Source organism: Papio anubis, chromosome 1 (assembly GCF_008728515.1).
Source record: "Papio anubis isolate 15944 chromosome 1, Panubis1.0, whole genome shotgun sequence".
In the NCBI taxonomy this organism is placed as follows: domain Eukaryota; kingdom Metazoa; phylum Chordata; class Mammalia; order Primates; family Cercopithecidae; genus Papio; species Papio anubis.
The window spans coordinates 139,211,862-139,232,660 of record NC_044976.1 but is presented as its reverse complement, the minus strand read 5'-3'; the positions used below and the strand labels follow the sequence as shown (position 1 = coordinate 139,232,660).

At 43.5% G+C, this 20,799-nt stretch overlaps 1 protein-coding gene and 1 pseudogene across 3 annotated transcripts in view; one reads left to right on the top strand and one right to left on the bottom strand.

The window, feature by feature from the left end:
- The window catches only part of HHIPL2 (HHIP like 2), a 36,023-nt gene that overhangs the window by 9,685 nt on the left and 5,539 nt on the right, over positions 1-20,799 (bottom strand). Inside the window, exons 1-6 of one of the 2 annotated variants that reach the window (XM_021927004.2) lie at positions 16,381-17,584; positions 12,227-12,879; positions 10,691-10,834; positions 8,695-9,026; positions 7,379-7,505; positions 12-157 (exon numbers count right to left, since the gene is read on the bottom strand). In XM_021927004.2, the coding sequence (XP_021782696.2) occupies positions 12-157; positions 7,379-7,505; positions 8,695-9,026; positions 10,691-10,834; positions 12,227-12,879; positions 16,381-16,920 (1,942 nt within the window). In that variant the 5' untranslated portion in view covers positions 16,921-17,584. Of the gene's footprint in view, positions 1-11; positions 158-7,378; positions 7,506-8,694; positions 9,027-10,690; positions 10,835-12,226; positions 12,880-16,380; positions 17,585-20,799 lie in introns of those variants that run through there. The other variant, XM_009186932.4, reaches the window with a different exon arrangement.
- LOC108586055 lies at positions 1,440-3,603 on the top strand (annotated as a pseudogene). Its single transcript, XR_004182145.1, has 2 exons — positions 1,440-1,444; positions 2,709-3,603. The product of XR_004182145.1 is annotated as an SAP domain-containing ribonucleoprotein pseudogene (transcript).

Below are 20,799 nucleotides of genomic sequence, written 5' to 3'. Positions count from 1 at the left end.
ACATATGTTACCTGCTTCATCTTCAGCAAAGGAAATGATGAACTTGCTATGGGTGCTGATCAGCCCTGGGAAGGCACAGGACGTAGTGCTGCCCAGGCAAAGATCCCGCTTCTTCCATTTCTTGGTTTTTCTATCTTCCTGCAAAGCCATAAGTCGACTAGATGAAAAATAAAACCTTATGTTTTAGGAATCCATATATCCACTCTGCAGAATACTTTTTCTCCTAGAATCAGGGACCCTTGAGTACTAGGACTGAGTCTCCCATTGAGAGATCAATAACTAGCCTCCCTCCAAGCAACCAAAAAGCTTCTTCAGAGATATTTCAATCACCCACTTGCCCTAGATGTGGAAGTTCATGTTCTATTATAAAAGGAGTTCGGGCCAGGCCCAATGGCCCACACCTGTAATCCCAGCACTTTGGGAGGCCAAGGCAGGCAGACCACTTGAGGTCAGGAGTTCAAGACCAGCCTGGCCAACATGGTGAAACCCCCATCTCTACTAAAAATACAAAAATTAGCCAGACAGGGTGGTGCACGCCTATAGTCCCAGCTACTCGGGAGGTTGAGGCACAAGAATGGCTTGAACCCAGGACGTGGAGGTTGCAGTGAGCCAAGATCATGCCACTGCACACTCCAGCCTGGGTGACAGAGCGAGATTTTGTCTCAAAAAAAAAGAGTTTGATGCACTGCACTGTGTAGGCTGCACCACTACAAAAGACTGATCTTATTTTTTATTAGTTGTGTGACCTTTGGATAGTTGCCCAATATCTCTAAGCTTCAGATTCCTCATCTGTAAAATGGGGCGTGATAACGTAATTTACCATACGGGAGAATTTTGAAGGTTAAATAAAATAATATACATAAAGATCTCACCAATGTGTGTGGCACATTGTAAGGGTTAAAAAAAAAAACTACTGTTATTATTGCTGTATGCTTATATAGTAGCAGAAAGATGCTTCTTATCCCTCTATCATCTATCTGAACTAAAAGCAGGTTTTTAGAAGAAAAGGGAAAGGAAGTTGGTTAAACCCAGGGTGCTTGTCAGAATCACCTGGAAAGTTTTATGGAAACAGAGATCCCAAACCCAAGGGATTTTTATAAGTACACCTCAATTAAGAATCACTGCCTATGACTGGGTGCAGTGGCTTATGCTTGTAATCCCAACACTTTGGGAGGCTGAGGCAGGCAGATCACCTGAGACCAGGAGTTCGAGACCAGCCTGACCAACATGGCAAAGCCCTGTCTCTACTGAAAATACAAAAATTGGCCAGGCATGGTGGCATGCACCTGTAGTCCCAGCTGCTTGGGAGGCTGAGGCATGAGAATCGCTTAAACCCAGGAGGCAGAGGTTGCAGTGAGCTGAGACTGCACCACTGCACTCCAACCTGACTCCGTCTCAAAAATAAATAAATAAATAAAGAATCACTGCATGTTAACCAAATGATGTGCGTATGGGGGCAGTAGTGAATGGAGGTTGTAGGGAGAAAAACATAAAGAACAACGAAATCCCAAAGATCTAGTAAGTGATGATAAAGGACCTGACCAATTATTCATTTTACCCCATCTCTGTAACTAAGAATTGCAGCATAAAAATAGAACACCTTTTCTAACAGGGACTAGATTTACTCTCCCATCTTAAACATTCCAAAACCTGCACAAAATAGAATAATAATGACTTCAAAGATACTGAAGATCAGGCAATATAGGAGTATGTTCTCCGAGATATAGGAAACAAACAAGGTAAACCCTATGATTGTACCAGTATACTACCTTGAGAGTGTCCAGCACAGAAAGGGAAAATACAGGCAAAGCCTAGCAGGCTCCTTGAGCTGAAAAGACATTGCTGAGAGTCCAGGAAGACCAATGCAGTAAGAGACTTCAGGATAGATACTGGAGAGAAGAAAATTGCACAGAGAACGAATGCCAGAGAGCTGCAAAAGGTTCCCCTGAAGTAATCGTCAGCATACTCAACAGCAGGTGCATGTGAGAAAATATTTAAAAACAAAGGAAAGATTTAGAAGAAAAAGTACTTAGCATTTACTTGGGATCAGGAATAGCATAAGTAGTGAGGAATAGAACTCAGTAGTGAGGAACAGAAAGCTCTAGAAAAAGCACTACTTTGGTTCTGTTTAGTAAATAATTAGTAGCAAGACCTGAAAGAATCACACTACTTCCAAATAACTATGTCTCCAAGCAAAATTCAAAATCATTTATTGGAATACAAGAATATCCAGCACTACTAAGTTAAATTAATAATTTCTGGCATCCAATCAAAAATTATGAGGCAAGTAAAGAAGGAGATGAACAGAACCCATAATAAAAAGTAAAATCTGTCCATCGAAACTGACACAGAACTGACGAAGATGTTAAAATTAGCAGACAAGAACATTCAAACAATGATTCTTACTATATTCCATATGTTTAAAAAGTTATATAGAGATATGAGAGATACAAAGCAGACCCAAATCAAGTTTCTAGAGGTGAAAAATATGTTGAGATTACACACACACACATACACACACACACTCAATGGGATGAATGGCTGGCTAGACATTACAAAAGAAAAGATTCATGAACTAAAGACATAGCAATAGAAACTACCCTATATGAAACACAGAGAAAAATTTTTGACACAAATATATCATTGGTGAACTGTGGAACAACTTTAAGCAGCCCAATATACATGTAATTAGAGCCTCTGAATAAAAGGAGAGAAGGGAGGGGTAACAAGATAGCAACCAAGACGGTGGAGATCCATAAGCTGAAGTTTGCTGAACTAAGGCAAGAATATCTTGCTCATGGTTTGGAGACCAAGGGAACAAAGCAAGATCTTATCCAGACTCCAGGCATATCTTGAAGAACACGCTGAAGAGGAGGCAAATGAAGATGTTCTGGGAGATGAAACAGAGGAATAAGAAACAAAGCCCATTGAGCTCCCTGTCAAAGAGGAAGAACCCCCTTAAAAAACTATTGATGTGGCAGCAGAGAAGAAAGTGGTGAAGATTACATCTGAAATACCACAGACTGAGAGAATGCAGAAGAGAGCTGAATTATTCAATGTACCTGTGTGCTTGGAGAGTAAGAAAGCTGGTCGGGCAGCTAGGTTTGGGATTTCTTCAGTTCCAACAAAAGGTCTGTCATCTGATAACAAACCTATGGTTAACTTGGATAAGCCGAAGGAAAGTGCTCAAAGATTTGGTTTGAATGTCTCTTCAATCTCCAGAAAGTCTGAAGATGATGAGAAACTGAAAAAGAGGAAGGAGCGATTTGGGATTGTCACAAGTTCAGCTGGAACTGGAACCACAGAGGATACAGAGGCAAAGAACAGGAAGATAGCAGAGCACTTTGGGATTGCCTGATGAAAAGTCCTTGATACTTTCTGTTCTCCAGTGTTTTCCATTTCTCTCATTCTTCTTGATCACATATATGCCTGAATGTACAGTCATGTGCCTACATCCTGCCTCGCAATGAGGGAGCACGTACCCCAGGTACATCCGTGAACTGCAGCAGCAGTTTGACTTAATGCTGTTTCAGCTTTAAGGTTGCTGTGTTTTTGTTCTTGGTTATGTAGCTTGTTAATAAAAAAAAAATTGAAAAGAGAAAAAAAAAGGAGAGAAGGAGTGGGAGACAGAGGGAAACATATTTGAAGATATAATGACCAAAAATGTTCCACATTTCGTGAAAACTATAAATTCACAGATCCAATAACTGCTACAAACTCGAAGCACAAGAAATATGAAGAAAACCAAACTAAGGCATATCTTAATGAAATTGCACAAAACTGATGATAAAGGGAAAATCTTAAAAAGCAGTCATAGGGAAAAAAATGAAATATTACATATGAAGGAACAAAGAGAAGTCTGGCAGCAGATTTCTCATTGGAAATGATGCAAGCCAGAAAATAGTGGGGCAACCTCTAAAGAATCAAAGAAAAAAACATGCTAACACAGACTTCTATACCCAGTGAAAACATCTTTCAAAAATGAAGGCAAAATAAAGACTCAAAAGTGAAAAGAATTCATCACTATAGACCCCATCAACAAGAAATGTTAAAGGAAGTTCTTCAGACAGAAGAAAAATGGTATCAGATAGAAACATGCATCTACCCAAAGGAATTGAGAGCATTAGGAATGATAACATTCTTATTGCCACTGTAACAAATTACCACGACTACAAATTACCACAACTTTGTGACTTAAAACAACATACACTTATTCTTTTATAGAATTGGATGCCAGAACTCTGAAACGGTCTTCACTGAGCCAAGATCAAGGTGTTGGCAGGACTGTGCTCCCTCCAGACGCTCTGCAGGAGAATCGGTTTCCTCACTCTTTCCAGCTTTTGAAAGCTGTCCCTATGCCTTGACTCATGGCCCCACATCACGTCACCTTTTCTCCCTCTGCCTTCGTTGTCACATCACTTTCTATCTCTCACATCTTCAAATTTCCCCCTACCTTCCTCTTCTAAACACGTTTGTAATTTCATTTAGGACCCACCCAGAAAATCCAAGATAGTTCCCCAAGTCATATACAATATGTTCTGGGACCACAGTAAATCTAAAATAGAAATCAATAGCAGAAAGACCTCTGGAAAATCTTCAGGTAGTTGAAAACTAAATATCTCACTTTGAAATAACTCATGGGACAAAGAAATCAAAAGGTAAATTAGAAAATATTTTTAGCTGAATAACAATGAAAACACAATATATCAACATTTACAGGATACTGCTAAAGTAGTACTTGGGGGAAAATTTATAGCACTAAACACATATATTAGTAAAGATGAAAGGTCTCAGATCAATAACCTCAGCTTCCATCTTGAGAAACTAGAAATAGAAGAGCAAATTAAACCCAAATCAAGCAGAAGGAAGAAAAAAGAGAAGAAATCAATGAAATAGAAAAAAACACAAAAGTAATAGGAAAAAAAATCAATGAACACAAAAGCTGGTTCTTATAGAAGATCAATAAAATGGATAAACCTCTAATCAGACTGATTTAAAAAAAAAGAGAGAGAAGACACAACTACCAGCTGTATCTAGAACAAGACAAGTGACATCACCATAGTTTGTATAGATATTTAAATAATAATAAAGGAATATTATGAACAACTGAATGCCAATACATTTGACAACGTAGACAAACTGGACAAATTCCTTGAAAGGCACAGACTACCAAAGCTCACTCAGAAAGAAATAGATAAACTGAATAATTAAATCTAATAAAGAAATTAAATTTGTTATTAAAAGTCTTTTCACATAGAAAACTTCAGGCCCAGATAGTTTTTCTTGGAATGAAGAACACATAAGGAAAAATCATACCTATTTTACACAAACTCTTCCAGATAATTGAACAGGAATACTTATTCTATAAAGCCTGTTTACCCTGATTCCAAAGTCTGACAAATATATTACAAGAAAGAAAAACTACAGTTCACTATTCCTTCATGCATATAGATTTTAAAATTTCAAACAACATGCCAGCAAATCAAATCTATATATATAAAAAGGATGGGGCCAGGGGCAGCAGGTCATGCCTGTAATCCTAGCACTTTGGGAGGCCAAGGTGGGAGAATAGCTTGAAGCCAGGAGTTCAAGACCAGCCTAGGCAACATAGTAAGACTCTATCTCTACAAAAAAAAAATTTTTTTAATTAGCTGGGTGCCACCAGCTACTTGGAAGGCTGAGGTGGGAGGATCACTTGAGCCCAGGAGTTCGAGGCTGTAGTGAGCTATGATCGTCCCATTGCAGTCCAGCCTACATAACAGAGCAAAACCTTATTTCAAAAAAAAAAAAAAGATAATGCATTATGACCAAGTGGTATTTTTCTCAGAATGCAAGACTGCTCTAACAATTTTTAAATCAATTGATGAAATTCACCATATTAAGAAACTAAAAATTTTAAAAGCCCACATGATTCATCAAAAGATGAAAAGAAGCCTTTGACAAAACCCAACATCTATATCTAATACAAATTCTCAAAGGACTAGAAATAAAAGAAAATGTCCCCAGCTTGATAAAGGGTGTGTAGAAATCACCTACAGCTGACATCATATTGGTGTGATGTCACACAGTAACATCACACCAATATGATGGTGAAAATGAATGCTTTCCCCCACTTCTACTCAACACCGCACTGAGATTAAGCTAGAGCAGTAAGCCAGTTAAAAAATAAGAGCAGGCTTCCAATTCAAAAAAAAAAAAGAAAGTAAATACAAAAAATTCGCCAGGCGTGGTGGCGGGCGCCTGTAGTCCCAGCTACTCGGGAGGCTGAGGCAGGAGAATGGTGTGAACCCAGGAGATGGAACTTGCAGTGAGCTGAGATTGCGCCACTGCACTCCAGTCTGGACTCCATCTCAAAAAACAAAAAAGAAAAGGAAAGAAAAGAAAGAAAGTAAAAGTGTCTATATTCACAGACCTTCTAATAAAATTACCTTCCACATAGAAAATCCAGTAGAATCTATAAAAAAGCAATCAGAATGAACAAGGAGTTCAGCAAGGTTGACAGATGCAAGCTCAATATAAAAAAAATTCTATATACTAACAATTAACAATCAGAAACTGGAATTTAACAAAATAACATTTACTATAACATCAAACACTAAGAGATAAGTAAAGATGCAAGATCTCTACACTGAAAACTATAAAATATAGTAGCCATGTTATTCACAATATTTCATAACTGGGAATAGCCAAAATGTCCATCAGCAACACAGAGAATAGATGAATAAATTGTGGTGTATTCATACAATTGAATTTTACAAAGCAATGAAAAAGACAAATTACTGATACATGGAAACAACATTGATGAATCCCACAGACATTGCCAAGTTAAAGAAGCCAAGCACAGAAAGAAGAGTCCATACTTTAATGATTCCATTTATATACGAAGTTCCAGAAACAAAACTAAGCTGTGGTGGGAGTGCTTATCTCTGGCTGCGGGGTGTGTGTGTGTGTGTGTGTGTGTGTGTGTGTGTGTGTGTGTGTGACAGAGAGAGAGACAATTTATTTTAGGCCTGGATGGCTACATGTACATATTCACTGGGGACGGGGGACAGGCTGGAGATCCCTTTGGCATGTTTGGAAATGCTCAGAGCAAGTAAGCTGGATGGAAGCTGGGCCCCTGTCCCTTTAAAGTGAGCCCCGGGTATGAGAGAGAAACAGAGAGAGAGAGAGAGAGAGAGAGGCAATAGAAAAGAAGGAGCCTCCTAGGGTGATGGAAGTGTTCTGCCTCTTGATATGGTTGCTGGAAATACGAGTGCATACATTTGTAAAACATCATACAACTGTGCTCCTACATGATTATATTTCACCACATGTAAGTTATACCTCAGTAAAAGTGTTCAAATAAAAAGAGAGAGAAGGGACATCTGTCCTTCCTTACCCACTCATGAAGTCTCCAAAGATATACAGGCCATTGAGATTTGGGGATTCACAACCACGATAGACATAACCTCCCGTGACTGACTTCCCCACTGCGTGGCCATAAGCATAGATTGGCAGAACATCATCTGTCCAGGGGAGAGGAAAGAGAGTGAGAGTCGTGGCCTAAAATTGAAAGCTTCAAGGAGGAAGAAGGGGACTTTTTAATGCAGTTGCCTAATTCAGTGAAGAACACTTTACCTCTTGGTCTTCAGTAGGACAGGCAAGCAAGTAAATCATGTTTATTGTTCTCAATAGGCCATCCACAATACTTGCAAGCTTCCTACTTAACTGCTATCCTCAGGCAGAGAGGAAGCCAAAAATTCTTTCCATCTATGAGGCAGTGACCTGGAAATCCAAATGGCTAAGTTTTCCCTGTAGGTTGATATGGCAGATACCCTGGTTTAAGGATATGGAAAATATTGTCACAGTCTGTAAGACTGCTTTATAACTTAGAGGACAAGAAAAGACTAAGAAGTAGTAATAGAGTCAGAACACTAGAATTTTGAGCCAGGTGGAGTTTCTAAATCATACCTTGATTATTGGTGTTTAGAAAGTGTCCTGGGCTGGGCATGGTGGCTCACGCCTGTAATCCCAGCACTTTGGGAGGCTGAGGCAGGCGGATCACAAGGTCAGAAGATTGAGACCATCCTGGCCAACATGGTGAAACCCCATCTCTACTAAAAATACAAAAATTAGCTGGGATTGGTGGCACATGCCTGTAATCCCAGGAGATGGAGGCAGGAGAATCGCTTGAACCAGGGAGTCGGAGGTTGCAGTGAGCCGAGATCGTGCCACTGCACTCCAACCTGGTGACAGAGCAAGTCTCTGTCTAAAAAAAACAAAAGAAAGTGTCCTCTTACTTGACTATATGCAGAATATCATTTCAGTGGCCTGTACCAGTTGGGAAATACATAAAAACATACACCAATTTTGCTCTGCCAGTGGTTCTCAAAATAATATGCCTAAAATTAATGTGGGTAACTTACTAAAATACAGATTCCTACGTCAATCTCATGCCTCCAATCTACCCAAAATTCAAATTCATTAGGTCTGAGGCAGAGTCTAGGAATTCACTTTTTTAAAATAGCCACTGCCAAGATGTCTCTGGTGCCAGTGAGTGGCTGGAGGACGGATTGGAGAAGCACTACGCCACAGGACACGAACAAGGCGTGATTTAAATGACCTGCAGGGCAGGACATTCAGGTTTTATTCCCCACCTCCACCTCCAGCCCACTCAACTCATCCAGGAAATCACCGAGAGAGCTTCTTACTTACCCAAAGAGGCATTGTGACAAAGTTTTTTGTCATAACATGCAAACCCTTCCTTTGCTCTCCAGCCGTAATTGCCGCCTTTCACAATGAGGTCAACCTCTTCAAACCTGTTCTGGCCCACGTCCCCACAGAATATCCGGCCTCGACCCTGGTGCGTGATGGGGTCCCCTCGGTCCACAGCACAGCGCCACATGTTCCTAATCCCATAGGCATAGATGGCGGGGTGGGCCCCTGGCTCAGAAACAAACGGATTGTCCGAGGGAACTCGGTACCGCTTGCCATCTGAGCCTGCCCTGTTCACATCGATCCTTAAAACTTTTCCCAGCAGGGAACTTCTGAAAGAAAGAAGGCCAGGAAACAGAATCAGGTAACCAAGGAAAGCACAGGACTGGAAGAGACAACCCACAAGGGCCGACTCATAGTTGATGCCAAGAGACTGCTAAGGATCACATGGGAAGATGTGACTTCTTATTTTACTTATTTTTTTGTACCAGCAAGAATGAGCTTGAAGATTTTCTTTTAAATCTATACAAGATATTTAAGACTGCCCCATGTTTGGCTCGAAAAGAACTACGAGGCAAAAGTTTGATGTGATCTTGGCCCATTTGACCCTGAGCAAGTTGCAGCTTCAATTCTTATTTTAATGATGAGGACAGCTTCTCTCTGATTTGGTCTAATATGACAAATTTTTAAAAGAAGCTAGTTACACTGTTTATTCTTTATTTAACAACGTGGTCAGTTAAAAGAACAGAACAGAAGTGTTTGAGAGGCTCTGCCAATGACTATGGTCTCTGGGACTGACTTTCCTCATTTGAAAGTCAGAGGAGAGTAACTGATGGCCTTGTGCCACTGCTTCCTATGATGATGAGAAATTTCACACTCAAGTAAAGGGTCTGGAATCTAATGGACACATGATAATCAGAGGCTGCTATTATTTTTAATATATTGGCCAGGTGCAGTGGCTCATGCCTGTAATCTCACATTTTGGGAGGCTGAGGTGGGCGGATAGCTTGAGGCCATGAGTTCAAGAACAGCCTAGGCAAAACAGTGAGACCCCATCTCTATTTAAAATATATTGCTAGATAAATATTATTTACCTTGCAGTGTGGTTTTGATATAAGGGTTAAATGAGTTATTGTGTATATAGCGTTTAATGCAATTCTTGAATCACAGTAGGTATTTGACAAATGTTAGCTTTGTATTATTATTAACCTCAATATTTATATTACTAGGAACAATAGAAGCCAAGTGCTTACTGGATGCAAAGGGCAGAAGGACCACATGACCTTTGTCTAGGCAACACAGCATCACTGGGCTCTGGCGCCATACTGTGTGGGTTGGGATTCTGTTTTTTCCACTTACTCATTGTATTACCTCTGTGCCTCCATTTGCTTGTCTGTAAAATGGATACTATTATATGTATACTTCATATGATTCATTCATTCCATGTGTAATTATGGAAAGGCTCCCTTGTGCCAGGCACTGTCCTAAGTGTTGGCGATATGTCAATTAACAAAATAGATATTAGATATAAATTCTTGCCCTTGAAGGTTGTTAAAATTACCTTCTCCAATGTACTTAGACCAGTGCCTGACAAGCTGCAAGCACCCAATACACATTGGCTCCCAGTAGTTAACTTCTCATGTGTCTCCAGGGCCTAGCACAGCACCTGGAACATGGTGTTCAATAATATTATTGAGTGGAATTGAATTAGATGATTAGTGTGGTGAATAATGACCTGGTGATATATATATTTTTAAAATCCCAAATTCTCCTTTACATAACACTCTGACAGTTATATTGAGCATTAATAATATTAACTACCAAAATATACTGTGTCTGAAATTTATGGAACTGAAAACCAAACATTCCTCCCATTGCCTCAATGGAGTGGACTACATCTTGCAGCATGTGATTTGAGTTTGATGCCATCCCTGCAAAAACACCATACCAGGGGCTCACTCTGATGGGACAGGGTCCCAGCCTCCACCCAGCTTACTTGTTCTGAGCATTTCCAAACAGGCCAAAGGGATCTCCAGCCTGTCCCCCGTCCCCAGTGAATATGTACATATAGCCATCTAGGCCAAAAAGAAGTTGTCCGCCATTATGGTTTGAGGCTGGTTCTTCAATCTCCAAGATGACCCTGGAAGAGAAAAAGGAAACCATGCATCAGGATTTGACACAAGCTAAAGTTGCATCCTCTTGAGATACCCAGAAATGACTGGTTCAAGCCACCAAGATTTGCCAAGTCAGCTAAGACCTGCTTCTGAGTTTTTGAGGATCACAAAGCAGGTAGCTTTGGGGCTCTGAGATGACCCTTTTTTCCTGGTATAACTCTTTCATGGCTCATTTTTCTTTTCTCTCTCTTTTTTTTTTTTTTTTTTTTTTAAGACAGAGTCTCACTCTGCATCCAAGCTGAAGTGCAATGGTGCAATCTCAGCTCACTGCAACCTCCACCTCCAGATTCAAGCAATTCTGCCTCAGCTGAGAGCCTCCCGCAGCTGGGATTACCACCACATCTGGCTTTTTTTTTTTTTTTTTTTTTTAGCTGGAGTCTTGCTCTGTCACCCAGGTTGGCATGCAATGGTGTGATCTTGGCTCACTGCAACCTCTGCCTCCCAGGTTCATGCAATTCTCCTGCCTCGGCCTCCTGAGTAGCTGGGACTACAGGCATGTGCCACCATGCCTGGCTGATTTTTGGTAGAGACAAGGTTTTTCCATGTTGGCCAGGCTGGTCTTGAACTCCTGACCTCAAATGATCCGCCTGCCTCAACTTCCCAAAGTGTTGGGATTACAGGCATGAGCCACCATGCCCGGCCTCACTTTTCTTTCACACCATGATTTAATGAGCTGTGGAACCAGCCAGGGTAACAACCGTCCTTTTCTAGGGCTTGCCCTTATTCTCTGCCCTACCAGAATGCTCCATCCCTTCTTTCGAGCAACTTAAGAGGGGTTAATCTACCAGTTCTTTATGCTCTTTGCAATCCTCCAACCTGTCTACCATGGGAAAAGAGGCAAGGGAGAAAGGAGAAGAAGGGGGAAAAAAAGGCAGAGTGGTAGGGTGGAAAGAGCATGAGCTTGGGGTCAGTTAAAACTGAGTCTTCACTTGGCCATGCAGCCATAGCTTGATGGCCTTGTGCCACAGCTTCCAGTTAGAATGAGAAATCCCACATTCAAAGTAAAGGGCCTGGGATGTAATGGCCACATAATAATCAGAGGCTACTATTATGTTTCACATGTTGATATTATCTATAATTCTTTCTCAGACCCTTATGACTGTTGGTCCTTGCTTACCCTTTGTAAAGACAGGCAAGTATGTCTTTATTCAGGGTAACTGTAAGGTGATGGCTACATCCCATTAAACAGCCTTAACTCAAGAGTCTAACTTGGGCCGTCCTCAATCCACAGTGACTCCTTTCTCAACAGTTGGAGTAGTTCTGTAAAATCAGTAAAATTCCCCTCTATTATCCCACAGACCTGGTGGGCATTATTTTGGAACACAGTACAGCAGCAGGCTCTCATGAGTACCTCTCACCTCTCTGATTTCAGGTCAGCTTTGTTAGGATCAGCCCGAGAAACCTTCATCTGACTAATCCGGATCTTTTCTACCTTCTTCTTGTCCAGGCACGAATAATAAATATAGAACTTGCGATTGTGGCGGAATTTGGGGTGAAAAGCCAACCCCAAGAAGCCTCTCTCATCCCCGATCCATGGGGTGGTCAACACGATGTTCTTGAGGTCCAGGAAGGGTTGCTCCAGGCGACTCCCATCAGGGAGATAGACCCACACCACTCCTACCTGCTCGGCAACAAAGAAGCGATGGGTGCCGTCCCCGGCATGGACCATGGAGACGGGGTTCCTCAGCCCGTTGGCCACCTCGCTCAGGCAGAGCTGCAGGCAGCCCCTAGGATCCTGGGCCACCATGCCCAGGTTGCGGTTGAGATAGTTGTTCCTCAGGACGTTGGGGAAGCAATAGTCCTTGTCAGGAAGATCCAGGAGGTGGCAGAAGCGGACACCGTCCATTCCGTGAGACTCCTGGAGGCCTCGGTCATTGGTCAGCAGGGAGATGGCGGAGTGGCAGTTAGAATGGAAGGCAGAGCAGTAATCAGAGCAGAGGCCGGGGAGATTCCGGAGGGGCGTCCGGGGGTTCTCGGCGTCGTAGAGGTGGGCTGCGTAGGGCGAGCACTCCTAGAAAAGAACGCGGAGCTCAGGCTCACCATCAGACCTGCCATACCAGCGCTTTGAGCAAGCTCACATTTTGAGCAAGCAGAAAAGAAAAAATGGTCCTCGGGGAAAAAAGTCAGGATTCTGGAGTTTTTGTTACCAACTGCTGCTAAAACTCTTCTCTGTGATTTTCTACCCAGTTAATGCTCCTGGAAGGCAGAAAGCAGGGAAAATCTCTCATATTCACTATGCTATCTCTAACATTTCAGCCTAGTTTTTGACATTTAAAGTTTTATTAAATTATGCATGAATATATTTTCAAAAAATTACTAAATTTCTAGATCTCTTTCTTTTTATTTTTTTAATTTTCATTTTATTTTATTTTTCATAGAGACGGCCTCACCATGTTGCCTAGGCTGATCTCAAACTCCTGAGCTCGAGTGATTCTCCTGCCTCCTCAATCTCACAAAGTGCTGGCATTTACAGGCATGAGCCACCGTGTTGGCCTAGCCTCATTTTCTTACGGATGCTGTATCTACTAAGATTTTATTTCTTTATACAAATATGAAACAATCTGGCAAAAATGTCATATTTGTTCAAATGTGGTTGTTGGAGATACAGTGTTATTTAATTTTTCTGTGCTTTTCCATATTTTTTGAATATTTTACAATGAAAAATAAAATTATCAGAATGGACATTGGATGTATCACTCTCAGAGATTAAGTGTCTAGCAATTTCTTCAATTATTTATTTAAAATATTTCAGTGTTTAATATATGCAAAGTACCATGCTGGAACCTATACACATTTGAATTGTGGCTATAGGGCAATGTGCCTGCTCCTTACACAAACATATGAGGACTATTTGCCCAAAGGAGTAGCTGCTACTCAGACCTCCCTAGACTATAACATTTTTTAGAAGGAAAATAGAATATTGTGAGCAGATGAGCGACTCCCAGTAGTGATGAAAGGCAGAGGCAACTGAGATTAGAAAGGTAAGAAAGTCCAATTCAAAGGGTGTCGTTTGGAGCCGTGCGTTCCAGCAGAGTTCACCTACTGGCCCAGAAGCCCCCTTCTGATCACTAATGACTCTCCTGAGCCAGCCAGCCTGCACAGAACCATCTCATTCACCTCTGTGCTCCCATCGCTTCACAAAAGGACCAGCAGCGTTTTTCATGTATATGTGAGTTCCCTGTTCTGTCTTATTTCCTCTAATTGTAGATTGCAGAGCCAGCTTTCGGTCATTGGGCGGAGGGGAAGAAGGAGCCCAGAGATTCACAGGCTCCCCTCGGGGTGTCTGTTTCCATTTAAGACACTTATTACAGCAGCTGTCAAGAAGCAACATGACCGACCCACTCTTAAGTGTCCCCTTGCTCATTCTGTCCACTCTCGGAGAGTGGGAAAAAGAGAGAGGGGAGACTGAATTAAGGATCCAAAACTAGAGAATAGAAGGGGGCTGTGGAAAGAGAACCACTACTATGGCACACTCTCATGCAGCCATTTAGAGTTTGCAAAGTGGCTTCTACTCAGTTAGCACAGTAACTAAACAGATACTTCCCTACTTTAAAGGAAGACAATTAAAGGCCATAAGGTCTCTGGCCAGGCGCAGTGGCTCACGCCTGTAATCCCAGCACTTTGAGAGGGTGAGGTGGGCAGACCACCTGAGGTCAGGAGTTCAAGACCAGCCTGGCCAACATGGTGAAACCCTGTCACTACTAAAAATACGAAAAAAGCCAGGCATGGTGTCACACACCAGGAGTCCCAGGTACTCAGGAGACTGAGGCAGAATTGCTTGGACCCGAGAGGCAGAGGCTGTAGTCAGCCAAGACCATGCCACTGCACTCCATCCTGGGTGACAGAGTAAGACTCTGTCTCAAAAAAAAAAAGAGTCCTGTGTGACCCTCCTGTTGAGTCTCTCTTACGTGCCAGGCACTGTTCTCTACATTGACTGGGATGCAGCAGTGAGCGAAACGCACAAAGTCTCCTTCCAATGGAGCATATAGTTTGGGGACCTCAGAAAACCATTAAGTAAACAAGCCAGTGCTGCTGTTACTATACTTTAGCATGGTGTGACTGAAAGGGCACAAAACTTGGAGCCTGAGCATCTAGCTCTGTGCCCCAGGATTGTTTTGCCTTGCGTAAGTCATCTAAACTCTTGAGCCCTCATCAGTAAAATGAGGATCATAACAACTGCCTGCAGAATCATTGCTGGGTACACACTACATGTGTTGGGGAAGAAAGAGGACCTTATAAATGGGAACGAATAAACATGTGTAGGATTGTTTGGCTGAAATTGTTCTTAGTCCTCAAATCCCTGAAACAACAGAACTGCTGACTTTGACTTTCTGAAACGTTATGCAAGAGGGAAGGGTCAGGGGTATACATTTTTACTAGGGGAGATCTCAGAAATAAACATTCTCAGTGCTGCTTGTAAAAGCTCAGCTTCTACCCTAATGGGTATCCTAGAGTTAATTCTCCAGGAAACAGCTGAGGAGTGGTGTCCAAGAGTGTAGCCCCAGGCGGTGCCACCCAGGTGGCTGACTTTCTGGGCCAGGCCCAGCTGTAATTCTCTCCTGGACTCCGGGAAGCTCACTTAACCACTCCACATCTTGTGTGGCAGTTACGGTGGTCAGCAAGTTCAGGAACAGTGGTCATGAAGAGACGCCTGTGGATAGCCAAGTCATTGTGCTGACAAGCCCAAGGGGTCTCAGTTCAAAAGGCTGCCTGGACTTCTTGTCTGTCCTCCCCAACATCATTAGAGGGGTCCTCCCCAGGCAACCTCTGTCATCAGCTTTCCAAATGCTGACCTCTCTCCATTAACCCCCAAACATCCTCTTCCTACAAAGTCTGTGCGTGCAGGCTACACCCGTCTTGTTTTCAGGCTGAGCTCAACCAAAACGATGCCTCCCAGGGATGTGGATTTTGGCTGTTGGGCAACCAGGAGAAGCAGAAACTGTGAGTCACTGTCACGCAGTAGCTTGCATCTCTCTCTTCCAGCTCTGGAGTGCTGGGCAGACAGAACTCTGGGGAGAGTCCCCAACCCCTGCTGCCACCATCGTGACACCAGAGATGCCCTGGCACAAATCAGCCAGATGAGAAAGGACTGGACCCCAACAGATGCCACCACTCCCTCCCTTAACGCACTCGGTAAATGCCATGGGTATAAGTGCCTAACTCTCTGAGCACCACAGAGGATGCAAATAGTTATTTGCCATGCACTGCAGAGGGAGCGTGGCAAATAATGGCTGCTCTGAGAGCTCCAGGAAGAGTATTGCTCTCATTCTCCTGGAGCCTGGAGAAGAATCAGGGCCAGCAGAATCCCAGAGGGAGAGGTTTGGGGAACCCATGGAGACCAAATTCAGAACACGCTCATGTCAGTGTGCGCGTCCAAAGATGGCAGCTCAAAGATGAGGCACCCGGCACTTGAACTTCTAAAGGGCTGGGCTCCCAAAGCACCCTCCACTCAGGACCCACACCATGCAACCCAGCACCCAAACCCCTGGGGCTGGAAGGCACTTTTCACTACCTGGCAAAGGATGTCTTTAATGTAATCTCCACACAGTTCATGCCTCTTCAGATCAAAATATTCCATGATGTCCCAGTACCGGGCAGCGATGCGGCGGTCTTTGTGCTGGTCACAGCAGCCAAAGGACTCATAGTCAGAGCAAAACTCAAGGTGCAGAAGGGGCTGGAAAGGGGGCCCATAATCCAGGCACTGGGGGTGTCCCTGCAGCAAGCCCACCTGGCCCAATAAGAATATGAGGCAGAGGCAGAGAATGCCAGAAGAGAGCCAGGGGGCCCAGCAATGCAGACCACCACACAGATTAGGAGTGGACATTCTCAGCATTGTGGCCTTGGGAACACTCGGGCTGCTGTGTTTGCTCAGGTTGGCTTCCCTGCCCTGCCCAAGGTCCTCCCTCTCTTCCTCTCCCCACTCCACCCCGTTTTCTCCTCCTTCCTCCTCTTCCCCGCCTCTCCCTGCTAAGGTGGTTTCTGAGCAGTGTCCCTCCTGCGGGCTCCCTTTGAAAGCAGTGGGAGGTGTCCCTTCCCCCTTCCCCCAGCCCATCTAAACATGAAGCCCCACTCTAGTGCTGCTAGTGTTATGGGGGCACACCTTTGCTTAGCCAAAAGTGCAATGGTGTCAGTGGCAGAGGTGCTCGATTCCTTAAAACTGGGAAGAATTCCTGCTGTCTGTGGGGATGCCCGGAAATTCACACTTTTTTACTGTTTCTTCACAGGCTGAGTGGCCCGGAGTCAGCATGAGAACACCATATATTACATCATCCCAGACTTCACACTCTGTAGAAGGAAAGCTTCAATGGCTCCTACAGTGCTGAAGGGCCCCAAGGGGGTGGGGCATATGGAGGGGCCATGGCAGGAGGCGGGGTGTGCTGCATAACTCCTGGGATCTGGCAAGGTGTATATTTGGAATGGTAGGAAGAGAGGGCATTTCATGAATCTTGCATCCACAGTAAGGACCAAGGAGAGGAAAGAGGACACAGTGAAGGAAAAGAAGGGGAATCTTAGTCCATGCCGCTGTAACAAAACACCACAGACTGTGATTTATAAATAATAGAAATGTATTGTCACATTTCTGGAGGCAGGGATGTCCAAGATCAACAAGGCAGTAGGGACTGGCCACGGTGGTTCATGCCTATAATCCCAGCACTTTGGGAGCCTGAGGCAGGAGGATTACTCCAGCCCAGGAGGTTGAGACCAGACTGGGCAACATTGTGAGACCCCATCTCTACAAATGCAAAAAGAAAATTAACCAGGCATGGTGGTGCACACCTGTAGTTCCAGCTACTTGGGAAGTTGAGTCAGGAGGATTGCTTGAGCCCAGGAGTTTGAGGCTGCAGTCAGCTATGATCATGCCACTGCACTCCAGCCTGGGCAACAGACAAGACCATCTCTAAAAATAAAAAAAATAAGACATTCCAACAGGTTCAGTGTCTGATGAGGGCCCTGTTCCTCATTGATGGTTACTTGTTGCTCCCACGGTGGAAGGGATAGAATGGTTCAAATCCACTCCTTCAAGGCCTTTTATAAGGACCCTAATCCTTTCCATGAGGCCTCTGCCCTCCTGACCTAATCACGGACCAAAGGCCCCACTTCTTAATACTATCACATTGGCAATTACATTCCAATATATGAATCTGAGGTAGGGAGGGACACATTCAGACCGTAAAAGAGGGAGGGTAGTACAGTGAAAACAAGGAGTCAACAAGGACTATTTGGGACAATTTCCTCAGGAAGCACAGGACAACTGGGTGCCTTCCTTTGCCAAATCTATACCTGCTGTAGGGACACTCTTCCTCACTTAGTATATGTTCCCACATTAGTATTTTAAAAATATGTTTCATGGCCGGGCACGGTGGCTCACACCTGAAATCCCAGCACTTCGGGAGACCGAGGCAGGTGAATCACCTGAGGTCTGGAGTTGAAGACCAGTCTGGCCAACATGGTGAAATTCCATCTTTCCTAAAAGTACAAGAATTAGCGGCTGGGCGCGGTAGCTCACATCTGTAATCCCAGCATTTTGGGAGGCCAAGGCAGGTGGATCACGAGGTCATGAGTTCAAGACCAGCCTGGCCAGCATAGTGAAACCCCATTTCTACTAAAAATAGAAAAAATTAGTCGGGCATGGTGGTGTATGCCCGTAGTCCCAGCTACTCAGGAGGCTGAGGCAGGAGAATTGCTTGAACCCAGCAGGTGAAGGTTGCAGTGAGCCAAGATTGTGCCACTGCACTCCAGCCTGGGTGACAGAGCAAGACTCTGTCTCAAAAAAAAAAAAAGAAAAGAAAAAAGAAGAAGAAATTAGCCGGGTGTGGTGGCGGGTGCCTGTAATCCCAGCGACTTGGGAGGCTGAGGCAGGAGAATCGCTTGAACCCAGAAGGTAGAGGTTGCAGTGAGCAGAGACCATGCTATTGCACTCTAGCCTGGGCAACAAGCGTGAAACTGCACCGCAAAAAATAATAATAAAATAAATATAAAATAAAATAAAAATGTGTTTTCCTTTGTTCACATCCCTTGCACATAACAGGTTTTGATAAATATTTGTTGAATGAATAAATGCAGAACTTGAGTCCCAAACTCACACAGCCCCAAACCCAAACAGGCATGAACCAAAGCGTAAGTCCATGGGGACATTTGGCACTTAAGCTAACTCTCCTTTCAGCGTTTTCCATGGTTCTGGTCCACCTTGAATTTCCTTACTGGCAAAAGCTTCCATTTGAAATGCAGATGAAGTCCAAGTTTCTCCTTGTTCCAGATGTGCTGCTACAGAGGGCGCCCTACCTGGCTGCCCAACTGATCGCCAGAAACAGCATTGGCCAGGGTATCATCAAGAAGGGACAGTGAATCTTAGTCTAGCCAAGTCTATACTCACAATGTTCTGGATTATGAAAGCCCCAAATTGCATTTAAAATACAAACAAAATTGGCCAGGTGTGGTTAATGCCTATAATCCCAGGACTTTGGGAGGCCTCCTGGGAGGCCAGGAGAATCACTTGAGCCCAAAAGTTTGAGACCAGATTGGGCAACATAGTGAGACCCTGTTGCTATAAAAAAATTTTTTTAATTAGCAGGGCGTGGTGGCATGTACCTGTAGTCCTAGTTACTTGGGAGGCTAAGGTGGGAGAATTGCTTGAGTACAGGAGTTCAAGGCTGTGGTGAGCTGTGATCACACCACTGTACTCCAGCCTGAGTGACAGAGGGAGATCCTGTAGATAGGTAGGTAGGCAGATAGATGGATGGATGGATAGATAGATAGATAGATAGATACATACATACATACATACATACATACATACATACATACATAGATACATACATAGATAGATACATACATAGATAGATACATAGATAGATAGATAGACAGATATAGGAGGGAGTAGTCAGAATGATCATCAGCATAGTCCTGCTTTCCTATTTGTACTGTTCAATATTATACCTAGTTGGTCGGGTGCAGTGGCTCACACCTGTAATCCCAACACTTTGGGAGGCTGAGGTGGGTGGATCACTTGAGGCCAGGAGTTCAAGACCAGCCTGGCCAACATAGCAAAACCCTGTCTCTACTAAAAATACAAAAAAAAAATCAGTTGGGTATGGTGGCACACGCCTGTAATCCCAGCTACTCAGGAGGCCAAGGCAGGAGAATCACTTGAACTCGGGAGGCAGAGGTTGCAGTAAGCCAAGATCACACCACTGCACTCCAGCCTGAGTGACAGAGTGGAACTCTGCCTAAAAAAAAACGAAAGTATACCTAGTTGAGTGGTGCTTTTTAAAACATAGATCACACCTATAATCTCAACACTTTGGGAAGCTGAGGTGGGTGGGTGGACGGCTTGAGCCCAGAAGTTTGAAACCAGCCTGGGCAACATAGTGAGACTCTGTCTCTACAAAAAAAAAAAAACAAAAACAAAAATTAAAAATTAGCCAGATGTGATGGTGCATGGCTGTGGTCCCAGCTACTCAGGAGGCTGAGGTAGGAGGACTGCTTGAGTCCAGCAGTTCAAGGCTGCAATGAGACATGATTGCACCACTGCACTTCAGCCTGGGTGACAGACTGAGACCCTGTCTCAAAATAAATAAAAATTAAAATAAAATAAATGTCATCCATGATTCACTGTTGACTGTGCTATTTCTTCTGGGTTATTTGCTCAAATGTCACAGAATGTCATGGTTCTGGAGGCTTAAGCAGGAGGAGTAACACTGGACTAATTTCAGCCAGTGAATTAACCCCCATTACCTCTCAGAACCATCTAACCCTGGGATATATAAGAATGAGTGTATTATCTCATTCATGTAGGACCTGAGAGTATTTTCAGATTTTCCCATGACATTTATGTCTCCGTTTTCCCTTTGCCGTGAAAAATATGGAGATCTTATTGTTTTGAGCAGAGTCATTGCAAGATTAGCAGAGAAAGATTGGTGGGCATAATCTG